Below are 23,854 nucleotides of genomic sequence, written 5' to 3'. Positions count from 1 at the left end.
GGGCCTCCGCACCCTGGGGGTGGGCTCTGGGAGCCAGATGGCCGCAGCCCCTCCCGGTCCTCCTGCCGCCTCTCTTTCGGAGCCAACCCCCTCCCACAGGCGCAGACGGCTGTTAAAGAAATATTACTCCCAGATGTCTGGCTTTTTCCATGGAACGAGGGGCCGGGATGAGGTAACGGGGAAAGATTAACCCGTCCAGCCCCGCGGCCTGCGTCCGGGCCCAGCTCCCCGGCCATCCGGCGGGGTCTCGGGGGGCCCTGAGAAGAGGAGGGGCAGCGAGGCTCCCGCCCAGGGGTGTCCCTGCCGTGTCCTTCCTGCGTGTTAGGGGTGTGTGGGGGGGCTGCGCTCCCAGGACTGGCGCGGCTGGGGGGTCTGGGAGGCGGGCAGGCCTCGCCCAGAGCAGAAGGGTCCCCTCAGGGTCCTCCAGCCCGTGTGGCACCTTTCTGGGCCCCCTGACTAAGACTTGCACCGTCAGGGAGAGGGACGCGCACAGACGTGCTCTCTTCCGGGCCGCGGGTGGCTCCGCCTCTCTCAGGCCCCGCGTCCCCCGGGTCCCCACTCCCTCCTGGGTCCTTGGCACTTGGTCCCAGCGTCGTTTTTTTAGAATCTCTTTGAAACGACGGTGCTGGGACCAGGGCCTCCACACCTGATTCTCTCCGGAAAATTCTGTCCTCGGCCTACAGGCAGCAGCACAATGGAATTAAGCCACTGCGCGTGGCCCCGACGCCCGCCAGACGGACTCGCAGAGCCTCTCCGGCCGTAGGCGGCTGAGCACGCGGCGTCTGCGCTGAAGGGACGCTCACAGGGGGGTCAGGAACAGCCCGAGAGGGCCGTGGACACAACCCCATGACGACGCCGCGTCTCCCTCCCCGGCTAACCGGAGTCGGGGTCCCCAGGGGTCCCCCCAGAAGAAACCAGGACCTCTCCCGGCCTTGCTGTGCCAGGGGGACCCCAACACAATGTGGGGTGCGGGGCCGCCCCACTGTGGAGCCTTTGGCAGTTATCAGATTTGTTCCCGTCACCAACAATGCGGCAAAACACATATTTTGGTATAATATTTGCAAATAAGTCTGTAGGAGACATTCCTGGCGGTGACTTCGTTGTGAACTGGACAGATGTCACCAGACTCTCTGGCAGAAGCCGGCTCCCTGGACGGGCCCTGGGGCGCAAGGCCCGGTCCCCTCACCCAGGCGAAGGGCTGGCTTCGCACCTGTCTTCCCTGCATGTTGGCGCATGTTCTACAAGAACCGCCCTGTCCCGTCACGGCCTCTGTTTCTTTGGTTTCCAGCCTTCTTGTCACCAATTGGCGAGGCTCCACCGCCCCGCCCCACCCCGGCGGTCCGGCGACCCTTTCCGCGTCAGCAGGCAGCTGGGGGCAGGAGCTGCCCACCCGAGAGCCCAGAGCCCGGGCCTCACGGGCACAGCCTGGGCACGGGCTCCTTGGCCATGAGAGGGGAGGGCGCGGGGTGCCCGTGCCGAGGGGTGGGACAGGGTCCGGGTGCGTCCGCGGCTCGGCCGTGCCCTGTGAGGGCAGCCCTGTGCCTGTCCGGCCTCCTGCCACTTCCGACGTCCGCACCGCGATGTCGCCCTGGAAACCACATGTGCCACCCTGGAAAACATCATCTTCCTCGATGAATCATGCTCCCGGTTGGCAGGAAAATTCACCCGATAGCTGAGCAGTGAAAACTGTCTTTGTTCAGCGGATGCCATGACAGTCTGGGTCTCCGGCGTTTACAGAGGAGGTGGCTTCCCAACGCCCACACCCAGGAAGGAGTCTGGACGCCCAGAACCCCCGCAGTCCCTCGGGAGGTGGCTCCAGAGTGTGCGTCACCCGCCTGTGGGTGGGGACCTGTCCCTGCCACAGCTCAGCCCCCTCCCCCTCAGGGCTCGTGGGTTTTCATGGAAAGTCCTGGCGACCTTCCCCCAGGCCTTCCCTGAGCCGCGGGCTCCCTGCGCACAGGTCTGGCCTGGCCCGCGGCGGGGCGGGAAGAGCACCCCGAGGTGCCATGTGCAGGACTCAGCCTGTGGGTCCCGCGGGAGCCCCGTCCTCCCAGTCCCGCCCACGGCCCCAGCGCATGCGGCCTCCACAGCCTCCTTATCTAGAGAGTTCCATCCGGCGGAGCCCGGGGAGGCTCGTCCACGCCCCGATGCCCTGGGGAGGGCGGGGAGGTGACTGGGGCGTCCCCACCCAGCCGTCCGCGGCGGCCTGGGTCCGTCTCCGTGAGTCACCCAACAGCGTGTGACTTGGGGCAGGTTAACCTGCCTCAGTTTCCTCAGTGAGACAAATGGGGTGAGCTCTGCCCAGCCGCCCCCCATGGCTGAGCGAGCTGCTCTGGGACGCGCAGGCGGAAGCCCTGTGCGCACAGACAGGAGTTTGCGTCTGCGAGTGTGCGTCGGCGCCAGAAACCGCTTTCAGACCACGAGCCCAGCGCCGTGCTCAGCAAAGCCCCCTGGTGGGGCGAAGGCCTCCCCGCCAGGCACCCGGGACCGGCCCAGGCAGGGTGACCCCTCAGAGGACGCAGGGTGGGGCCGCAGAGCCACCCGGGGGCGGCCGAGGAGTCCGGCTCCCTCACAGCCCAGAGCGGCAGCAGGGCCAGGCCCCGGTGCTGGGCCACACGCTCCGGCTGTGGCACCACCGTGTCCTCAGGGTGCTGCTGCCTGGTGGTGGCCTGGGGGGTGCCCCCACCCCCGAATCCTCAGCGCAGTGTGGGGCACGGTGTGGGGTCCTCTGCCACCCACCTGCGTCCCTGTGGACACAGGGCGCACATTCCCGGGGGCTGGGCACTCGGAGAGGTGAGAGGGGCCCATCCGAGACAGGGGAGACCCCAGGAGTCTGTGCCCCTTCCCAGGGCGCTTGCTCTGGACCGCGTGGCCGAGTCACTGAGGCCTGGTGTGTCCCCGCGGCCCGTGGGGCCCCGACCCGGCCTGAGGGAGGCACATTGGGCACCACGCAGCCCTCCCCTGCCCTGGGGTCCCCCCGCCCGCTGACTCCTCCTAATGGCCTCCCTGGAGCGGCCCCCCACAGCCAGACTGGAGGGTGACCGAGGCAGGGCCTGCCCACCCCAAGGGGCCTCACTCGGAGCCACCAGCGGGAGGAGGAGGAGGAGGAAGGATCTGGCCCCAGGGAGGTCTGTGTGCAGGGAGGGGCGGGGGCAGGGCCCATCCAGGCTGACGGTATCTGCGGCTCCGCTTTGGCCAGGACCAAAGTCCCACTTTGCTGTTTTCAGTGTGGACAAAGGCAGTTTCCGCTGGGCTACTCTTTCCTTCCGAATTCCACCCACTCGAGCGCTTTTCTAAAACCCTCACACCGCGGTGGGCAATCTCCCCTTCCCAGCGCGTACTGTTCAAGGCACCAGAAGGTTGGCGGGGAGCTGGGAAGAGGGGAGAGAAACAGGCGTCCGCGGGGCTCGTCTCGGGGGGATCCCCAGGGTCGCAGCCCCCTCGGGCCTGGTGCAGGGGGGGGGTCTGGCCTCTGGCATCCAGGGTGCAGATTCCCTGAGTCAGCCCCACCCTCCCTCAGTTTGGGTGACAACACTGTCCCCCAAGACCCCTGGGCCCCTCCCAAGCCCACCTCCTCCTCCCTCCTCCGGCGCCCCGAGAGCTCCCAGCTGGGGACCCCACCTTCCAGGTCATCCCTGCAAACCTGCAGTGGCCCCGCTAACCCCCGCTGAAGACCCCCGCGGCCCCTCTGCACCCGGAGACCCCACCCAAAGGGGAGTGTAGGGGCCGGGGCGGGGCAAGAGTCCGATCACGGACACGTTTGAGCTCAAGGTGCTGCGGGACAGAGAAGCGCAGTTGCTGGTACGCCGCCCCCACAGCCCACCGCAGCTGCCGTGGCCACACCACGTCCGCTGGCTGGCGGGGTCGGTGCCGTCCTGCAAAGTGATGCGTAAAAATGACCCCGCAAGGCAGGAAAGGCAATGGGGCCCCTGGAAATCTGTCCCTGTGACGGAGGCGTCTGCCTGTCTTTCCGTTTGATGGAAGGTGTGTCAGTTGTCGGCCGCTGTGTAGCAAGGCACTCCACCCCCTCAGCACGGCAGCACCCGCGCCCCTCGCGCGTCTCACTGCTCTCCCCAAACCTGCACGGACGCGAGAGGCCCCGGCCGCTGCAGATAAACGGCTCCGACTTGGAGCCAGGTGGGCGGGTGACGAGGCCTTTCGTGGAGGGGCCGAAACCCCGTGGGGAGGCCACAGCACCAACAGGCAGCAGCAAGCCCCGACCCCCAAAGCCACGGTTTGGATGAAATCGGTGGTGGGTGAAATTACCCGCACGGTAAGCTCGCAAGTTCTACAAAGTAGGTTTGGGGAAGATACCGGAAGCAGTCCTAGAGCAATCATTGTGGAGTACTGGAATTACGATTTTCGAAGGTTTTCTCAAAAGTTTCCCTGATATGGTTGTATATATATTTGTATGTACAATGTATGTTTTTAAATTATAAAACGTTTAGGCTGATAATGGGCAGGTGTCAGAACAGGTCTGGCTACATCTGCAGCCGCCCAGGGGTGTCAGAGACCCACCCTCGCTGCACAGCGTGTGAGACAGTGCACGGCGTGTGCGACAGTGCACGGCCTGTGTGACAGTGTACGGCGTGTGCGACAGTGCACGGCGTGTGTGACAGTGCACGGCGTGTGCGACAGTGCACGGCCTGTGTGACAGTGTACGGCGTGTGCGACAGTGCACGGCGTGTGCGACAGTGCACGGCGTGTGTGACAGTGCACGGCCTGTGAGACAGTGCACGGCCTGTGCGACAGTGCACAGTGTGTGTGACAGTGCACGGCCTGTGCGACAGTGCACGGCCTGTGTGACAGTGCACGGCCTGTGAGACAGTGCACGGCCTGTGCGACAGTGCACGGCGTGTGAGACAGTGCACGGCCTGTGCGACAGTGCACGGCGTGTGAGACAGTGCACGGCCTGTGAGACAGTGCACGGCGTGTGTGACAGTGCACACAGTTGTCACTGGACACTTTGTTTTTCCGAGTGAGAGTCCAAACACCTTTTGCAAATATGCATTTAACAAAACTGTGAAGAAACTGTTACGTGAAAAATAACCCAGAAATATGGCAAAGCAACAAGTCTGAAACATTCAACGAGCCGGGGCCTCACTTGTAGAGAGCAGACAGCCGGGGACAGGCCGGTCCTCGCCGAGGCTTCTGGATTGGAAATAACCAAAAACGTTTCAAGGAAATTCACTTTGGGTCACGCTTTCTTTTTCAGACATTTTATTTAAATTTGGCCGCAGTTTTCTTCTACTTAACACGAGAACTGCAGTCCACTCTACGCAAATAGAAGTTTCCACAAACTGGTGGAAAACCAGAATTCTTTAGCGGAACAGAGTCAGCGCGAAGCGGCCGCGGAGAGTTACTTTTCCTTTCAGATGGTTCTGGAGGAAGACCCCAACGCGGCATGACTCACCCGGCCAGCTCCTCCTCCTCCTCCCCACGGCCCGCCCTGCCTCGCCCGGCTGCAGCTCGGCAGGGAGCGGAGACGGCTCTCTCTGCGTCCTCGTCCTCGCAGGCAGCCCACCCTGACCCGGCCCTCGCTGGATGGTGACACGCAGGCCGGAGACATGAGGCTGGCCCGCACGCTGCTCCCCCTGCTGCTGCAGGCCTGCTGGGTGGCCTGGGTGGCCACACAGGACGAGCCGGAGACCACCAGGGCCATTGCCTTCCAGGGTGAGTGAACTCCCTGCTTTCTCTGCTGGGGACCCAGGACTAGATGTGTCTGGCTGTGATGCCCCCCTTGGGGGCCCCTTCCCTGGGCCTGGCCGTGAGACTGTAGATCAGGGGTCTTGGGGGCACTGTCCCTGGGCCTGGTGGTGACACTGCAGAACGGGGCCCTTGGGGGACCATCCCTGGGCCTGGCGGTGACACTACAGAGCAGGAGCCTTGGGGGGGACCCATGCCTGGGCCTGGCAGTGACACTGCAGCACGGGGACCTTGTGGGGACCGTCCCTGGGCCTGGCGGTGACACTGCAGAGTGGGAGCCTTGTGGGGACCGTCCCTGGGCCTGGCGGTGACACTGCAGAGTGGGAGCCTTGTGGGGACCATCCCTGGGCCTGGCCGTGAGACTGTAGATCAGGGGTCTTGGGGGGACCCATCCCTGGGCCTGGTGGTGACACTGCAGAGCAGGAGCCTTGTGGGGACCGTCCCTGGGCCTGGCGGTGACACTGCAGAGTGGGAGCCTTGCCGGAGTGCCTGGAACTCCTGGGCCCAGCTCCCCGCCCCAGGGTGGTGGCAGTATGCGGCTGTCCCCCAGCAGTGCCTCCGGGCTCATGTCCCCTCGAGTGTCCCCATTCTCCAGGAGACATCAGGCTGGCAAGTTAGGAGGGGCCCACAGGCGAGGTGGAGCCGTCAGGTCTGTCCCCGAACTCTGGGAACGGGGACCGCCTGCCCCGCGGCCAGAGCTGTTCTTCCCGCGGTTGACACGGAGAAACCTGGTTACTGTTCTCTCTCCTTTCTGGGGAGGCTGTGCCCCGGGCGTTTTCATGCAATCTGAAAACTTAATGAGCGACTGCTCGTTTGTGTACCCGTCGGGGCTGCCGTGGGGGCCGTTCTGCCTCCCCAGGCTGGGGTCTCGCTCCCACCCGCCCACTGGGGGACGCCGGGCACCGCTATCACCCACGGCCTCGCGGGAGGGGCTGGGGGCCGGGACAGGCTCGGTGGGGCAGACTCGCGGGGAGGCTGGCTCCGTGCACCCGCGGGGAGCAGGGCCTGAGCTCAGAGGCCGCCCTCCCTTGGCCAGACTGCCCCGTGGACCTGTTCTTCGTGCTGGACACCTCCGAGAGCGTGGCCTTGAGGCTGAAGCCCTACGGGGCCCTGGTGGACAAGGTCAAGGCCTTCACCAAGCGCTTCATCGACAACCTGCAGGACAGGTGGGCTGCACGGCGTGACCGGCCCCGCCCTCCTGTGAGCCTCTCCCAGGGAGGGGCACTGCCCGGGGCCGGGGAGTCGGCCTCAACTGCCCCATCTGGGAGGGGCGAGTGCTGCCGGGCGTCCGCAGTGGTCCAGGTCGGGGACACCGGTCAGCGGGAGGGCTGAGGTGGCACGGGGGAGACGTGGGGGTCCCAGCAGGCAAAGGCAGGTGAGAAGTCACGGCTCCCCCTGAGCAAACTGAGCTTGGGGAGTTGGCGGTGCCTGCGGGGCCCCTCACAGCCTCCCAGACCAGGGCCAGGAGGGCGTCACCTCCGCAGCCTCGGGGGTCACCAGCCTGGCTGTGGATTTGGGATGTGACAGGCATCATTCATTCACACACGCACCCATTCATTTCTCCATCCCTGGGAGCCGGGGCAGTAGGTGTGGCCAAGGGCAGGCCGCAGCCTGGGGGCGGGGCTATAGGCGGGGCCTGGGGAGGCCACGCCCCCACCTGCACCAGGGGCCTCGCCCTGCACCGAGACCGCACTGACCAGCTGACCAGGACCCTGAGCCTCCTGCCACCAGAAGGGGCCACACACAGGGCACCTGCAATGCCAGGGCAGACCCTCCCACCTGGGGGTACCCAGGGCAGGAATTTTTGGGACCAGAAACCTCAAACTTAGTGGAAATGCCCTGGCCCACCACGTGGAGAAGGACAGGCACAGGTGTGTGTCCTGTGCCTCAGTTTCCCAACCAGTGAAACGGAACGGGGTGGTCCTGATACTGCTGCTATTGGTGACACTGCAGGAGGCTCCATCACTGTCTGCTGCGTGGCTTGGCAAGGCCATCCCGGACCCCGCAGGGCAGGGCCACCCCAGACCCCGCAGGGCAAACCCTGAGGGTCCCAGTGCCCCAGGAGGCTGCTCAGACCCACCCGGGGGCCCCATCCCATCAGGGCTGACCCTCCTGCCCCCACCACCGCGTGTCCCCCCGCCGTCCTCCAGGGCCCCTGCCCCACCTGCACGCAGCTCCTCAGGGAGGGCCCGGGGCTGGGGGCGCCCAGGTCAGGTTTGGGCTGGGCCCGGCCCTCCCAGGCAGGGACCACCTGTCTCAGGGCCGGACGCCCAGCCAGGGCGGGGCAGTCTGTCTGTGGCAGGTGACACTGTGTACTCGGATGGCAGTGAGGGGGGCGTCACCGGCCTCCACGGCCCCGCCTCACCCCCACCCGGCACGGCCCGCAGGTACTACCGCTGCGACCGCAGCCTGGTGTGGAACGCGGGCGCGCTGCACTACAGCGACGAGGTGGAGATCATCAGCGGGCTCACGCGCATGCCCGCCGGCCGCGACGCGCTCAAGGCCAGCGTGGACGCGGTCAAGTACTTCGGCAAGGGCACCTACACCGACTGCGCCATCAAGAAGGGGCTGGAGGAGCTGCTGGTGGGGTGAGTGGCCCTCGGTCTCCGCCACGCCGCTGTGACGTGGGGCAGCTGTGTCCCCCGGGCTGGGGAGGACTCGGGCCCACCACGTGGCTCCGGCCTCCCTGGCCCTCTCCGTGGCTGGGCGAACTCCGGCCAGGCTTGGGCTGCGCTTGGCGGATCAGGCGCAGGTGCCTCAGGCCCCCCGAGACCTGCCCTGGAGGGTGCCCGAGCCGCGGCCACTGCCCCCCCTGCCCCAGGCCCCCAGGGGTCCCCCCGCACAGGCTAAGCCGCCATGTCCTTGGCCAACGATGACACCATGGGCCAGAGGACCTGAGATGCCCCAGTCACTGCCTCCACTGCGGCCACACAGATGACTTCGGCCGTCAGAAAGACAGAGAGGGACGGAGACAGAGGGAGAGACAGAGACAGCGGGAGAGACAGAGATGGAGAGAGATGGAGACAGGCAGAGAGGGACGGAGGGACGGAGGGACGGAGGGAGGGAGGCTGCTCGCCCGCACGGCAGGCACCAGGCCAGCGCTGGTGTCGCACACACAGTCCCGTCCAACCAGCCAGAGGTTCTCTCGTCTGCCTGGACCGGGGCTTCCTTCTCGGAGTGGCCGACCCTGCCCTCGGCGGTGGGGCTCGCACTGTGCTGGGAATCCGAGAGACGTGTGGCCTCCCCACCTGGGCCCGCTCCCAAGTGGCCAAACTGGTGGGCACCACCCAGTGCCACCGCCCCGAGGTGCCGGAGAGGCTGGCACTGGGCAAGGGGCTGTCCCGTCTCCGGGACCGGCACCCCTCCCGCTGTTTGCACCTGCCTGGGGCTCGCTGAGTCCTTCTCACTTCAGAGGTGGCGCCGGGTGGGCCCAGGTAGGGGCTTGGCGTTGCCGGGCCCCTCCTGCCCCAGAGGACGTGGGCTACTGGCGTGAGCTCCTGGCCTGGGAGCTCAGAGCCCGGCTGCCGTGCGGAGTCCGTGCACAGACAGCCCTAGCGTGTTCCCGGCATGTTCCACGAAACACATTAGAGCTCCGTGACGGCGGCCCCTTCCCTCTGCCCAACCCCTCCCGAGCAGAGGCCCCACCTCGCATTCGAGGCGGCTGTGGGTCGGGCTGACTTTCCTATCGGCAGAGTGAGCGAGGACCAAGGCTCTGCGGGGGCGGCAGCTCCTGGTTCATGCGGGCCCCCCAGGCACAGCAGGAACAGCCGTCTCAGGGTCCTGTCTGTGCCGCCCCCGCAGTGAGCACCTTGGGAGCTGAGACCCCACCAGACTTGGTTCCGTGCTGCGACATTCTGTCCCCGGTGCAGCCGGGATCGACACGGAGAAACAGCTCCTGGCAGGGCGGCCGAGGAAGCCACTTTGCAGGGCTGGGCTGGGGCCTCCCTCGGGGCCTTCTAGCCCCTGCCCCGGTCGCCTCCAGTCTCGGGGGTCTCAGCTCTGCAGGTCCAAGGGGCCCTGGGCTGGGCCCCCGCCCGACGGTGGGTCTCACGCCGCCCTCTGTCCAGGGGCTCCCACCTGAAGGAGAACAAGTACCTGATCGTGGTGACCGACGGCCACCCCCTGGAGGGCTACAAGGAGCCGTGCGGGGGCCTGGAGGACGCGGTGAACGAGGCCAAGCACCTGGGCGTCAAAGTCTTCTCGGTGGCCATCACGCCAGACCACCTGGTGGGAGCCCCTGCCTCCCCCCACCCACAGAGGGGACAGGGCCCTGCCCGGCGCACATGGGCACACGGAGTGTCCGTTTCAGGGCCTCCAGCTGCCGAGACCCTCTTTCTGCCCTGGGGAGGGGACACACCCAGCCGGCCCACGAGGCCGACCCTTCCCGCGTAGGAGCCGGGGCGACCCCAGCCCGGCCTCGCCACTGGCCCGGGGGGGCTGTGTCCTGGACGCGGGCCGCCCGGCTCACCCCTGGCTGCCCCCAGGAGCCGCGTCTGAGCATCATCGCCACGGACCACTCGTACCGGCGCAACTTCACCGCGGCCGACTGGGGCCAGAGCCGCGACGCGGAGGAGGTCATCGCCCAGACCATCGAGACCATCACGGACATGATCGTGAGTGCTGCCCGCGGGCGGGGGCGGGGGCACACCCGACTAGGAAGTGACCCACTTTCCGTCTCGCTTTTCAGAAAAATAACGTGGAGCAAGTGGTAAGAGCCCCTCCCCCGCCCGCCCTGCCCCCACCCGCGGGTCCACACGCAAGTCTGGGCGAGTCCGTGTCCAGGGCGTGTGTCCGTGTCTGGGTGCATGTCCAGGGCACGTGTCCGGGTAGGTGTCCCAGGCGCACGTCTGTGTCCGGGGCTCCTGTCCATGTTCGGGGCACTTGTCCGGGTCCTTATCTGTGTCCATGTCCGTGTCTGGGTCTGGAGCGTGTGTCCGTGTCCGTGTCCGTGTCCGGGTCTGGGGCACGTGTCCGTGTCCGTGTCCGTGTCTGGGTCTGGGTCTGGGGTGCGTGTCCGTGTCCGTGTCCGGGGCACATGTCCGTGTCCGGGGCACGTGTCCATGTCCGTGTCTGTGTCCATGTCCGGGTCTGGGTCTGGGGCGTGTGTCCGTGTCCGTGTCCCTGTCCGTGTCCATGTCTGGGTCTGGGTCTGGGGCGCGTGTCCGTGTCTGTGTCCAGGTCTGGGTCCGGGGCGCGTGTCCGTGTCCGTGTCCGGGGCGTGTGTCCATGTCCAGGGCACGTGTCCGGGTCCGGGCATGTCTGGGACTCAGTGACTGACCCGTGTCCGGTGCCTCTTCCCCCAGTGCTGTTCCTACGAGTGCCAGGTGAGTGTGGCCCCCACCCCGCGCACCCCGCGCCCTGCGGCCCCGCAGGGGTCCGGGGCTGACCCGCCCCCGTGTCTTGCAGCCCGCCAGAGGACCTCCAGGGCTCCGGGGCGACCCCGGGTACGAGGTGAGTGGCCGCACCTGTGTGGTTCTTTCTGGGGGGTGGTCCCTGCACCTTCTCCCCAGGAATTGGGGGGCGTGGGCCGCAGCCTGCCTTGGCTTCCTGAACACCCCGTGGCCCCGCTGAGCAGGTGCCCGTCCGAGGGGAGAGTCCAGGCGGAGGGAGCTCCCCTGAGGCTGTGGCGGGCTGGAGGCCTCCGCGCGGGGCTGCCTGGCCCCTGGCTTTGCTCCCCAGACTCTGGCGGGTGGGGGTGAAACCTGAGGTGGGGGCCGGCACGGCTCCCGCAGGAGGGTTGAAGATTCACATCAGTGGCCGCCAGTGACAACCTGGGAGATGCCTGGTGAAGGCCGACTGTCTGGCTTCTCCTAAGACCCGTCGGCCGGGGGCCGTGAGCACAGCAGGGGCTTCTGTGCCGGCCCCTGTCCCCCGCCCCGCGAAGCCCAGACAGGAGCCTCGCCCAGAGCGGTGACCCACTGGGGGCTGTGAGGGCGCGGGGTGGGGCTCCCAGACCTCGGGACAGGCCCAGAGTGACAACAAGGCACCTTAACAACCCAGGAACTCTGAAGCCTGGATGAAGTTCCTTCTGAAAACCCTTTTTTATGAACAAGTAGCAGTTCCCTGCACCTGCGATTTAGAATAGTCCGGAACGTCCCCTCATCGCGATGCGCTCTGTGTTGCAGGGAGAACGCGGCAAGCCCGGGCTCCCCGGAGAGAAGGGAGAAGCTGGAGACCCCGTGAGTGTGGCGCCTGCCGGGGTGGGGCGCACCTGAGGCTGGGGACCTGGGCTGCAGAAACTTCCGGAAGGATGGCTGGTTTCTGAGTGCCAAAGCCTCATTGCCTGTCCCTTCGGGGTGGGAGGCTGGGGACAGCCATTTGTCCAGCATGTGCCCCCCGGGTGACCCCCAAGCGGCCCTGCACCCCTCCACGGACCCCCGTGAGGCGCAGCCTGCAGCGGAGCATGGCTGGCACCGTGACAGTGGCCTCTGCCCTGGGCTCAGCCACCTCCCCGCAACCCAGCCCCTCCCGCCCGCCTCCCCCAGCTCCTGCTGGGAGACCCGGGCTGGGTGGGCCCACGGCAGGGGGCTCGCTGTCCTGCCGGCCTGCGCTGGGGGAGGGTGGGGGTGGCGGGTGTCTAACCGTCCCCTCCTGTGTTGCAGGGAAGGCCCGGGGACCTCGGACCGGTCGGGTACCAGGGCATGAAGGTGCGTGTCCCTCCTCCCCCGGGGCTGAGCAGCGTCTGTGCCTTCCTCCCTGCCCGCCCGTTAACCCACCGTCCTCTTCCTCCTCCCTGTGCTGTGTAGGGAGAGAAGGGCAGCCGCGGGGAGAAGGTGAGCACGGCGGCTGCAGGACGGCCCCTCCGGCGTCACTGGGGTCCTCGTCAGGAGGGGACGTGGCCGGGTGGAGCCCTGTTGCCACCCTGCCGTCCCCCTGCACGTCTGAGGACCAGGATGGTCCCGGGAGCTGGTCCCTGAGCTCTGCTGCCAGCTCAGAAGGAGCCAGCCCCGGGGGCAGCGAGGGTGCCCGTCACTATCGCCCGATGGCGGAGGGGCCACCATGTTACCGAGACCCCTGAGCACAGGCCCAGCCCCGCTGTCCCCCCTCGAGTCTCTGGGCCCACGGTGCTCTGTGGCCATGGTGCTCCCTGGTCGGGGGTTCCCCGGTCGGGGGTTCCCCGGTCAGGGGCTCCCTGGTCGGGGGCTGCCCGGGTCGGGGCTGCCCAGGTGAGGAGCTGCCCTGGGGCCCAGGCGGGGACCCCCCTCACCCTTTCTGTCTCCACAGGGCTCCAGGGGACCCAAGGGCTACAAGGTGAGTGGGCAGGACAAGCGTAAGGGTGAGGGGTCTGCCAGCCCCGGCCCAGGGCCGTCTGTCTGACCCGGGCCTGACCTGCCTTTGCGCCTCACAGGGCGAGAAGGGCAAGCGCGGCATCGACGGGGTGGACGGCACGAAGGTAACCGGGTGTCTGGGGGGCTGGGCCTGGGCCCCGCAGTCGGGGCAGGGATGGGGCTGGCGGGGCTCGAGGGTGGGCTCTCCGAGGAGACCAGCTGGGTGCACTCAGGAGACGTTTCCTGTGGGCATCTCCTGCCAAGCCCAAGGTCCCAGTGGACCCCAAGCCGCCCAGGTAAGTGCGGAGCGTCTGCCGGGTGGGGCTTCCTGGGGGAGGTTGGCTGAGCCAGAGCCTAGAGGCTGACAGCACATCCGCCCGGCCTGCCCGAGGGACGGCTTGAGACGCCACTTCTTTTTCTCTCCAGGGGGAGACGGGGTACCCAGGCCTGCCAGGCTGCAAGGGCTCGGCCGGATTCGACGTGAGTCACTTTCTCTCACGGGTGTTTTAAGACCATAGGTTTTCAGAAGTGAGCCTTCCCCTCACGCTCCAGGCAGGCGCCCTGGGGCTGCCGTGCGGGTCTATCCCTGTGCGGACCGAGGCTGCCCGGCCAGGCCGGCGGCCACTGCTGCTGCGACCGCGTCAGGTGCCGTCTTCCCACAGGGCGTTCAAGGACCCCCCGGCCCCAAGGGCGACGCCGGTGCCTTCGGACTGAAAGGGGAGAAGGTTGGTGGCTCCTGGGTCCCTAGGGCGGGGGCTTGGTGGTCTCCCCCCGGGGCGAGCGCCCGTGACCTCTGATCTCTGCAGGGCCAGCCCGGAGCCGACGGCGAGGCCGGGAGACCTGGGAACTCGGGGCCACCTGGAGACGAGGTGAGGACGCACACGGGCCCCGGGCATGCGGGCCCCGCAGGGGGTCAGACAGCTGGATGGACACGTCCACTCTGTGTCCCCCCAGGGTGAGCCGGGAGAGCCGGGCCCCCCAGGAGAGAAAGGAGAAGCCGGCGATGAGGTGAGCAGCCCGTGCCTGCACCGGCCCGGCCCGGCCGAGGGCAAGGTCAGGTCTCGAGCACGGACTGACACTTCTGTTCCTTCCGCTTGATCCCAGGGGAACCCGGGACCCGACGGAGCCCCCGGAGAGAGGGTGAGTCTGCGGGTGTCTCTCTGCGCTCCCGTCCCCACGCAGACGCGGCTGGCGCGGCCCAGTCTGGTCCTCGCGGCAGGGACAGGCCCCGGGTATCCCATGCACAGTGCGCTGGGGTCTCTGGGGCAGGCGGGACCTGAGGAGCCATGGGGGCTCTGGCCAGGGCGATGTGCCAGAGGTGGGGACACGTGGCCGTGGCTGCATGTCCTGCTGGGGCTCGAGTGCCACAGCTGCAGCTGCCCCCTCCACTCTGTCCCCTCAGGGCGGCCCTGGAGAAAGAGGACCCCGGGGGACCCCAGGCACGCGGGGGCCGAGAGGAGACCTGGTGAGTTCCCAGGGCCGGGACCCCATCCCCGGGTCCCGGGGGGAGACACCGAGGCCGGGGGTCTGACCGCCAGAGTCCCGACATGCCGCACAGACCCTTAGGCCGACCCCATCCCTCACCTCCTGTTTTCCCGAATGAAGGCCGTTCCCCACGGAGCCTCTGGCCCAGGGTCAGTGGGTCAGCTCCAGGGGCCAGTCCTGGAGAGCAGGGGTCCACAGGGTCACAGGGACGGGACCCCCCGACCCGACGGCCAGCACCACACTGGAGAAACAGCCCCCAAAACATTGCACCCACCACGACGGGCCGGTGCCTGGTGGCCCCTGTGTGAGTGAACTGTGCTCAGCACCGAGGTCGCAGGGGCCACAGCAGCCCTGACCGTGGCCACAGCGCGTCCGGGTCCTCGCCCTCCCAGCAGGACTCAGCGGCAGGCGTCCGCGTGTGACGCGTTTCGCCAGCCGGGTGCCCTCGGTCGTCACGGCCGGGCTTTTCTAAACACCGCGGTCCGTCCACGGCTGGGCTTTTCTAAACACCGCGGTCCGTCCACTCTGCACGCGTCTGCAGACGAGCCGGGCTGTTCTCTGGAGCAATTCTCCCTCGTTGGGATCTCGAGGGAGGGGATGTGGGACGAGAGACCGCAGGGCGGTTTGGGTGGGAAGTCCCGGCCGCGGGGACAGATGCTGGCGGCACCAGGGCCGGCCTCTCCCTCTTGCCCACGGTGCAGAGGCGGAGCTGGGCTTCTCCGGCCGCGTGACTCACTGGGACAGTTTTACTGGATCGGAGGCGGCCGGCAGGCAAACTGTGTCTGCTCGGAGAGCGGAGGGCTCAGCCCCCGGCCCGGCTCGGGGAGGGCCAGGCCCCGGCAGGCTGCGAGTCGGGTGGGAGGAAGGCCCCCAGGTGGTGCCCCCTACCTTGTCCCCAAGAACGGGACTCCCAGCAGCCTCTCACTGTGACGCTCCGGGGGCAGAAGCTCCGGACACGTGTCCGAGTCAGCAGCAGTGTCCCGACGGGGAGGGCGAGCTGAGCCATGGCCGTGTCACAAGAGGGTGTGGCTCCCCAGCACCCCCGGCCCCCAGGCCAGGGCAGGGAGGGACATCAAGGCAGAGATGATGTGACTCTGACCCCCCTTCTGTGCCCCGCCATGGGTCAGGAAATGGGACCAAGAGCCACAGAGCCGGGGGGAACGCCTTGGGCACAGGAGCCCACAGGAAGGTTGGCAGCCCGGGGCCTCGTGGGCACATCCAGGGCTCCTGCGTGCGCCCGCCAGTGACCCGCTGGAGAAGGGAGTCAGAGCAGGGCGCAGCCTCGGCCTCCTCCCCGCGGCCTCCTCCCCGCGGCCTCCTGAGAACACAGCCAGCCACTGTCCTGGTAAAGCCGCGGCATGGCCGGGAGAGGGACAGTGTGGAGAGGGGGCGGCCAGGAGCGGCCCAGCCCCACGGCAGACAGCAGCTCCTCCCGCTCTGAGTCCTCCCGCTGGCCCAGGCGCTGTCCTCCCCCAGGGAGCGCAGAGCCTGCTGGCCGCACCCGACCCCCACGCTCAGAGGCCCGTCTCTCCCCAGGGTGAAGCTGGACCCCAAGGTGACCAGGGAAGAGAAGGCCCCGCTGGTGTCCCAGGAGACCCGGTAGGAAGCCCACCGCCTCGTGCAGGGGCAGGGCTGCGTCCCCCGCTCAGCCGAACTGGCCGGTTCCAGTCTTGGAGGCAGAATGTTCCCAGCAGCTCCCCTGCGGGGGTGGGCGGGGGGGGGTCTCTCCATTTCCAACTGAGGGGACCCCCAGGGGCGTGTCCTGGGTCAGAGCCAGCTGCAGGAGGCAGCCGGGCCGGGCTGGGCAAACACTGCAGGGCCCAGCTCCTGTGGACCCCGACACTCAGCCGCTGTGACCTGGAGACCGGAGAGGCCCAGCCAGGGGCCCAGACAGACCCCATGCTCCGACACTGGTGCCACGGCCGCACGCACACAGGGCCCCCACGGTTCCAGCCAGGGCCCAGTGACGTCACCTGGGAGAGGTCTTCACATCTGTGCCAGGCCCTGGGGGAGGCCTGAGGGTGGGCCTGGTCTCCCCCGATGCTGGTGGGACCCTCCGCTCACGTGGGGAGGGCAGTGCTGTGGCCAGGCAGGGCTCGGGCCTGTGGGACAGGCGAGGGCTGGCGCCCACTGGGTGTGTCCCCCCCACAGGGCGAGGCTGGCCCCATTGGAGCTAAAGGTTACCGTGGTGACGAGGGTCCCCCCGGGCCCGAGGTGAGCACCCCCGACCTACCTCCTGCCCACTAGGGGGGGTGGCCCTGAGGTCCCCCAGGCCCATCCTTCACCCCGGACTCCTTGCCCCCCACTCCTGCCGCCCTTCTGCCCTGGGGGCCCCCACACGGGCCTGCGAGTTCATGGTCGTGTCGCCTCTCCCTCCCCAGGGCCCCCAAGGAGCCCCAGGACCCGCCGGGCCCCCCGGAGACCCTGGGCTGATGGGCGAAAGGGTAAGTGTCCAAGAGCACAGCCTGGTGACACTGCCGTTGGGGGAGGACCTGGCCAGGGGCCCAGCTGCCTGGACAGGTGTTTCCCTGGCGTGTCACCGAGTCCTGGTCACACTCGTCAGCACCTGGGCACGGGACGCCTCGGCAGAGACCCCTCCCGCTCCGGGCCCGCTGGGGGGACTGACAGGCAGGGCCCTGCGGGCACAGCGCTCCTGGGTGCTGCTCACCAGGGGTGTGCTGGGCGCTTCACGCAGTGACGGCGGCTCTGCTCTGCTCCTAGGGTGAAGACGGCCCCCCTGGAAACGGCACCGAGGGCTTCCCCGGCTTCCCCGTAAGTGCACCAGGGCCGCCCTCCCCGGGGACCCCCAGGCTGCTGGCAGCACCCTCTTGGGCCAGCCGGGCTTTCTTGGGGGACGGGGTGCGAGTCCCCAACCACCCTCCACGTCAGAGCCCCGAGTAACTACCTGCCTCCCGCCCACAGGGCTACCCGGGCAGCAGGGGCCCTCCTGGGATAAACGTGAGTATCTCCCCCCACCCCATGCAGCTGCGGCGTGCACACGCACACACACACACGCACACACACGCACACGCACGCACACACACACATGCATGCACACGCACACGCGCACACACACACGCGCGCACACACACACACACGCGCACACACACACACGTGGGAACAAGCTCAGGCACGGGCTCACCACGCACATGTTCCCTCCGCGGTGGGGTCTGCGGGTGCCGCACAGCCCAGGCTGCGCCCAGTGACAGTGCTCCCTGCTGGGCACACGGGGCTGGGCCAGTCCCCCAGCCCACACCGAGTGTCCCCCAAACCTCAGAGGGCCACAGCCAGTTCCGGCCGCCGCTTCTCCCAGGACGCGTGTGCCGAGGGCGGGACGGGGGCGCAGGGCGGGACAGGGGCGCAGGGCGGGATGGGGCGCAGGGTGGGATGGCACACCGGGCAGAATGAGGCGTCGCCGCCTCTTTGTTTTTCCCTTTCGAACCTCTTGCTTCCTAAAAAGAAGGTGAAGCCACCATGACCTCGCTAACCAAGCCAATCTGTCCTTGCAGGGCACCAAGGGCTACCCAGGCCTCAAGGGGGACGAGGGCGAAGCCGGGGACCCTGGAGATGACGTGAGTGTGGAGGGCGGGGGGTCCAGGTGTGGGGGGACCAGGCATGGGGGGCCAGGCGGGGGGGTCTAGACATGGGGACTAGGTGTGGGGGTCTAGGTGTGGGGGGACCAGGCTTGGGGGACCAGGCATGGGGGAACAGGCATGGGGGGGCCAGGAGTGGGGGACCAGGCATGGGGGTCAGGCATGGGGACCAGGAGTGGGAGACCAGGCATGGGGACTAGGCGTGGGGGGCCAGGCGTGGGGGTCAGGTGTGGGGGTCAGGCATGGGGACCAGGAGTGGGAGACCAGGCATGGGGACTAGGTGTGGGGGGTCAGGTGTGGGGGACCAGGCGTGGGGGTCAGGCGTGGGGGGCCAGGTGTGGGGGACCAGGCATGGGGGTCAGGCGTGGGGGTCCAGACATGGGGACTAGGCGTGGGGGGCCAGGCGTGGGGGCCAGGTGTGGGGGTCAGGCGTGGGGACCAGGCGTGGGGGTCAGGCGTGGGGGACCAGGCATGGGGGTCAGGCGTGCAGGGACCAGGCATGGGGGTCCAGACATGGGGACTAGGCGTGGGGGCCCAGGCGTGGGGGTCAGGTGTGGGGGTCAGACATGGGGGGCCAGGCGTGGGGGTCAGGCGTGGGGGGGCCAGGCGTGGGGTCCAGGCAGGGAGGCCCAGCTGCTGGGCCCCTCTGGGGACCCCCGAGCGCCGAGGGCTGACCGCAGTGGACAGACCACACCTGCCTGCTGACCCAGGGCCATCTCCTTCCAGAACAACGACGTTTCGCCCCGAGGTGCCAAAGGAGCGAAGGGGTACCGGGGCCCCGAAGGCCCCCAGGTGGGTGGACGTGGCCCAAGCCCCCTGGGCTGGGGAAAGTCTAGCGAGCTGAGGGCAGTTTGGGAGGCTGGGCCATCGACAGTAGCCTTGAGGGTTGAAGCCGGTCCCCAGAGTGAGGACGGGCAGACCGCCGTTCTCGGGGCACCACCTGCCGCCCCTGAGCGGGGCAGCTGCAGGGTCTCCACAGCCTCCGTCGCCCTCACGGGACCCTCAGGCGGGGGAGGTGGCGGCCAGGGGTCTGGGCCGGGGGCTTCCGCAGATTCGGTTCAGGAAGCGCAGTGGGCGCCTCAGCCTAGACCCTCACCGTGGTTTCTTGGACAGGGGCCCCCGGGACACGTGGGACCGCCCGGGCCGGACGTAAGTGGAGTCTGCAAACGTCCCCGGGGCGAGTGTGGCGACCAGGGAGCCGGGGTGGGGGTCTGTCCCTGAGAGGTCCCGTAGACGCTGTTCGCAGATGGGGGTGTTTGTGGAAGGAAGGAGGCCAGGGGGCCTCGTGACAGCCAGGGGGGACATGTGACAGCCATGTCTGTGGCCATGTTGGGCACCCGCCCCCTGGCAGGATCTGACGGGCAGGCCGGGCACACCCTGGAAGTGGGCGTCCCTGGACGGTGGCCTTGGGGTGGGGGAGACCTGGGCCAGCCTGGCTGGGAGGCGTCCGTGTGTCAGTGCCGTGTCCCTCCGTCTGCAGGAGTGCGAGATTCTGGACATCATCATGAAAATGTGCTGTGAGTGTTGGCGCTGTCGGGGAGACCGAGGCCCCGCAGCCGTTCTGCTCCGGGGGTTCCCCAGCTGTGGGCACGGCCAGGGCCCCAGCTCAGCCTCCCCGAGGAAAGGCTGTGGCGGGTGGGGACAGCCTGCGGGGCAGCGGGGGGCGGCACCGCGAGGTCCTGACCACCCTTGCGTTTCCTTTCTCTTTCCCCAGCTTGCTGCGGTGAGTGCTGCTGTTGGCCTTTACGTTTTTAGGCAGAATAACTCCTGTGGGTGACGGAATCGTGCATGTGTCGCTGGCCCCTGGGCCGGCACTCCGCCCGCGTGGTCCCAGGGTGCTGGGCTAAGCCCGGGTCCTCTGTCCTCGGACGGCCCTGCGGCTCCTTCTCCCCCTCGGGGCCCTGGGTCCCGCAACCCAGTGAGGCCGGGAGCAGCCACATGGCGGTGGGGGTGGGGGGGAGGCCTGGGAGGGCGGTGGGGGGGGTCACGCCCTGCTCTGAGCGCCCCGCCCCGCAGAGTGCAAGTGCGGCCCCATCGACATCCTGTTCGTGCTGGACAGCTCCGAGAGCATCGGCCTGCAGAACTTCGAGATCGCCAAGGACTTCATCACCAGGGTCATCGACCGGCTGAGCAGGGACGAGCTGGTCAAGGTGAGGTGGCCCCCGAGCCCCTCCCGCTCAGTCGCCCGCGTGCACCCAGGACGGCAGCCTGGCGGGCCCTGCGAGATCACGGGAGACCCCCTGGGGAGCGGCGTGCGGGGCTGACGCGTATCCCTCCGCAGTTTGAGCCGGGGCAGTCGCACGCGGGCGTGGTGCAGTACAGCCACAACCAGATGCAGGAGCACGTGGACCTGCGGAGCCCCAACATCAGGAACGCGCAGGAGCTCAAGGAGTGAGTGCGCCCCGCGGCTGACGGGGCACAGGCGTCTGCACGAGCCCGCCTGACCCCTGACCCCTAACCCTGCCATGGGCCAGGCCCTGACCTCTGACCTCCCCCGCACAGAGCCATCAAGAAGCTGCAGTGGATGGCGGGCGGCACGTTCACGGGCGAGGCCCTGCAGTACACCCGGGACCGGCTACTGCCGCCCACCCAGAACACACGCATCGCGCTGGTGATCACGGACGGGCGCTCGGACACGCAGCGGGACACCACGCCCCTCAACGTGCTCTGCGGCCCCGACATCCAGGTGGGCCGCTGGGGCTGCTCACACACCGGCACTCGGGACACCTGGGCCCCCAGACCCACCGACACCGTCCATGTCCTCCGCAGGTGGTCTCCGTGGGCATCATGGACGTGTTCGACTTCGTCCCCAGCCCCGACCAGCTCAACGTCATCTCCTGCCAAGGCCTGGCGTCCACGCAGGGCCGGCCCGGCCTCTCGCTGGTCAAGGAGAACTACGCGGAGCTGCTGGAGGACGCCTTCCTCAAGAACATCACGGCCCAGATCTGCATAGGTGGGCACCGCGGCAGGTGCAGGCCACGTCCGGGCGCACGCGCAGGCGCCCACGCCCCGCGGGCCGAGATGCCAGGACAGGTCCTCCGCGTCCCTGCCCTGTCAGCACAGCTGGGGACACACCCGCTCACCAGGGTCAGAGCTGGCCAGAGCCCGAGAGGCCACCTGAGAACACAGGCCACGGCCGCCGCAGCCAGGCAGGCAGAGCCGGCTCCTCGCGCAGGCGGCGGGTGGCGGCCGGAGGGCCCTGCCGGCGCGCTGGGCGTGTGGTCGGCAGCTGTGGCGTAGGCGACTGACCTGCGGACCGTCCTTCGCTCCTCTGAGCCTCAGTTTCCCCATTCCCAGAGGGGTCAAGGCTGGGTTGGCGTGAGGACCAGGACAGTGCTGGGGCCGACTGTCACCCCGAAAGGTCCCCTCTGGCGTTGGTGGAGGCAGGATGGGCCAACTGGGGGCGGGGCCTGGGCGGACCCGGTACAGCTCCCCGCGGGGGTCAGGCGGTCGCCCGGCATGGCCGCACCTGTGCCTGCCAGGTGCTCAGCGACCCCTCCCAGTGGGGCCCCGTGGCGTGGCCGGGCTCACCGTGGCTTTCTCTGTTGCAGACAAGAAGTGCCCGGACTACACCTGCCCGAGTGAGTGCGGGGCGGGGCGCGGGGCTCTGGCGGGGGCGGGGCGCCATGGCGACAGGCGCGCGGGCGCGGGGTGCTGGGGCGGCTGGGCGTGCGGGGGGGGGGGGTGCGGGGCGGGGGGGGGGGGTGCGGGGCGGGGGGGGGGGGTGCGGGGCAGGGCGGGGCGTGCGGGGCAGGGCGGGGCGTGCCGGCCGGCCGGGCGTGACGGCCCCCCTGCCCGACAGTCACGTTCTCCGCCCCGGCTGACATCACCATCCTGCTGGACGGCTCGGCCAGCGTGGGCAGCCACAACTTCGACATCACCAAGCGCTTCGCCAAGCGCCTGGCGGAGCGCTTCCTCGGCGCGGGCAGGACCGACCCGGCCCAGGACGTGCGCGTCTCGGTGGTGCAGTACAGCGGCACCGGCCAGCAGAGGCCCGAGCGCGCGGCGCTGCAGTTCCTGCAGAATTACACGGTGCTGGCCAGCGTCGTGGACGGCATGGCCTTCCTCAACGACGCCACCGACGTCACCGACGCCCTGAGCTACGTGACCCGCTTCTACCGCGAGGCGTCGCCCGGCCCGGCCAAGAAGAGGCTGCTGCTCTTCTCCGACGGCAACTCGCAGGGCGCCACGCCCGCGGCCATCGAGAAGGCCGTGCAGGAGGCCCAGCGGGCGGGCATCGAGATCTTCGTGGTGGTGGTGGGCCGCCAGGTGAACGAGCCGCACGTCCGCGTCCTGGTCACCGGCAAGACGGCCGAGTACGACGTGGCGTTCGGCGAGCGCCACCTGTTCCGTGTGCCCAGCTACCAGGCCCTGCTGCGGGGCGTCTTCTACCAGACGGTCTCCAGGAAGGTGGCGCTGGGCTAGCCGGGCGCGACACCGCCGCCAGCCCCCCTCCCACCCCGTCCCTAAAACAGGAAGTGAAATGTGAGGCGAGTCCCCCACCAGCCTGATTAGCTAGATTGGGTTTGAAACGAAAAGCTTGAAAAGTGACGACGCACACCGTGCGCAGCGGCCGCCCTGCGCATGCCCGAGCGCGGTGCTGCGTCCGGGCTGTGCTGGGCTCCGCGCCTCCCCGCAGCGGAACGCACCATCCACGGCGGCCCCCGCACCTCTGAGCTCCGCGCTGCCCTGTCGCTCCGCTGCTCCCGAGCGCGGCCCGCGACGTCGTCCTTAGGCTCAGAGCCAAAGCAAATTCTGCTGGGTAATGCGCGTGAGGCCGCGGACTCTGTCTCGTGTTTGGAAGGCCAAGGTCAGGGGGACTTTTTAACATAAATCTTAGCGCGTCCACCCTTCCCTACGAGGTTCGTGCCGGGGGCCGCGCGGGTGGCCCGACCAGCATCTTCGAGGACGGTGGCGACGGTGGCTGCCCTCAGACTCGAGTAAAGGTGCTCCTCCCTGCCGAAGGGACACAGAGCCGTTTGGTGGCACAAAACGATGCATTTTATTAAAAACAATCCAAAGCTCTTTTCCCTCAAAATCGTGGTCTGTTCTACAGCTTACCGAAGATACTCTATGTGTTAGTTTTATTTCTGCTCCTTCCTGTGTTTTTTCTCCACCGTGTCCGTGTCAACCATTTTTCCTAATAAAAGTTTTCACTCTTGTCCGTGGTCCTCTTTCCAATGAGTTGAGGCTGCGTGTGCTCCGCGCGTGCGGGAGGGAGAGTCAGCGGGAGGGGGCCTCGGCCGTGCCCACCCCCGCCGCGGGCAGGAGCGGCGCTGCCCCTGGGGGGCCGCTGCCCTCACCCCGCAGGTGGGAGCAAGCCAGGTCTCCGGGCCTGGGCTGATGCGGGGCTGGAGTCACAGGACGGCCTGACCTGCAGGACCCGAGGGGGTGGGGGTGGGGACGCCCCCATCTCTCGGGTGGGGGTGGGGACGCCCCCATCTCTCGGGTGGGGGTGGGGACGCCCCCATCTCTCGGGTAGGGGTGGGGACGCCCCCATCTCTCAGGTGGCCAGGAGAGCGGCCGCAGGGAAGTGCCAAGGACACTTCGTTTTGGGTGGAGAACAAGTGCCACACACAGAACCTGCTGCCCAGAGACCCGCTGAACGGGGCAAGAACCAGGCAGCCACTGGCAGGAAGTGACCCTGGTCGGTGTCACCGAGGTCCCCTCAGTGTGCACATTCCTCTCTGTGAGCCCCCCAGGGCCCACCCCCTGGCCCCCGGTCCCCACAGAGCCCCCCCAGCCTGTTCTCCCAGATCCCAGCTCCCTCCCCACCGTGGCACCAGCACTCCTAGCCCCTCA

The 23,854-nt window shown here is 68.2% G+C and overlaps 1 protein-coding gene across 1 annotated transcript; it reads left to right on the top strand.

Moving 5' to 3' along the window:
• Positions 1-5,469: 5,469 nt before the first annotated feature.
• Positions 5,470-22,736, top strand: COL6A1 (collagen type VI alpha 1 chain). The gene is made up of 35 exons (XM_069474889.1): positions 5,470-5,673; positions 6,743-6,872; positions 8,094-8,294; positions 9,774-9,933; positions 10,191-10,319; positions 10,394-10,414; positions 11,010-11,030; positions 11,113-11,157; positions 11,832-11,885; positions 12,309-12,353; positions 12,453-12,479; positions 12,931-12,957; positions 13,055-13,099; positions 13,401-13,454; positions 13,637-13,699; positions 13,781-13,843; positions 13,929-13,982; positions 14,079-14,114; positions 14,377-14,439; positions 15,996-16,058; positions 16,611-16,673; positions 16,841-16,903; positions 17,181-17,231; positions 17,382-17,417; positions 17,969-18,031; positions 18,779-18,844; positions 19,166-19,201; positions 19,533-19,569; positions 19,767-19,775; positions 20,069-20,202; positions 20,334-20,443; positions 20,555-20,738; positions 20,822-21,005; positions 21,604-21,633; positions 21,855-22,736. The coding sequence occupies exons 1-35, from the start codon at positions 5,568-5,570 to the stop codon at positions 22,475-22,477; spliced, it is 3,096 nt and encodes a 1,031-aa protein (XP_069330990.1). The 5' UTR covers positions 5,470-5,567; the 3' UTR covers positions 22,478-22,736.
• Positions 22,737-23,854: the final 1,118 nt, after the last annotated feature.

This window comes from Eulemur rufifrons, chromosome 7, assembly GCF_041146395.1.
Source record: "Eulemur rufifrons isolate Redbay chromosome 7, OSU_ERuf_1, whole genome shotgun sequence".
Taxonomy (NCBI): Eukaryota; Metazoa; Chordata; class Mammalia; order Primates; family Lemuridae; genus Eulemur; species Eulemur rufifrons.
Note: the sequence above shows the minus strand (reverse complement) of the source record. Positions and strands in the feature narration are given on the sequence as shown.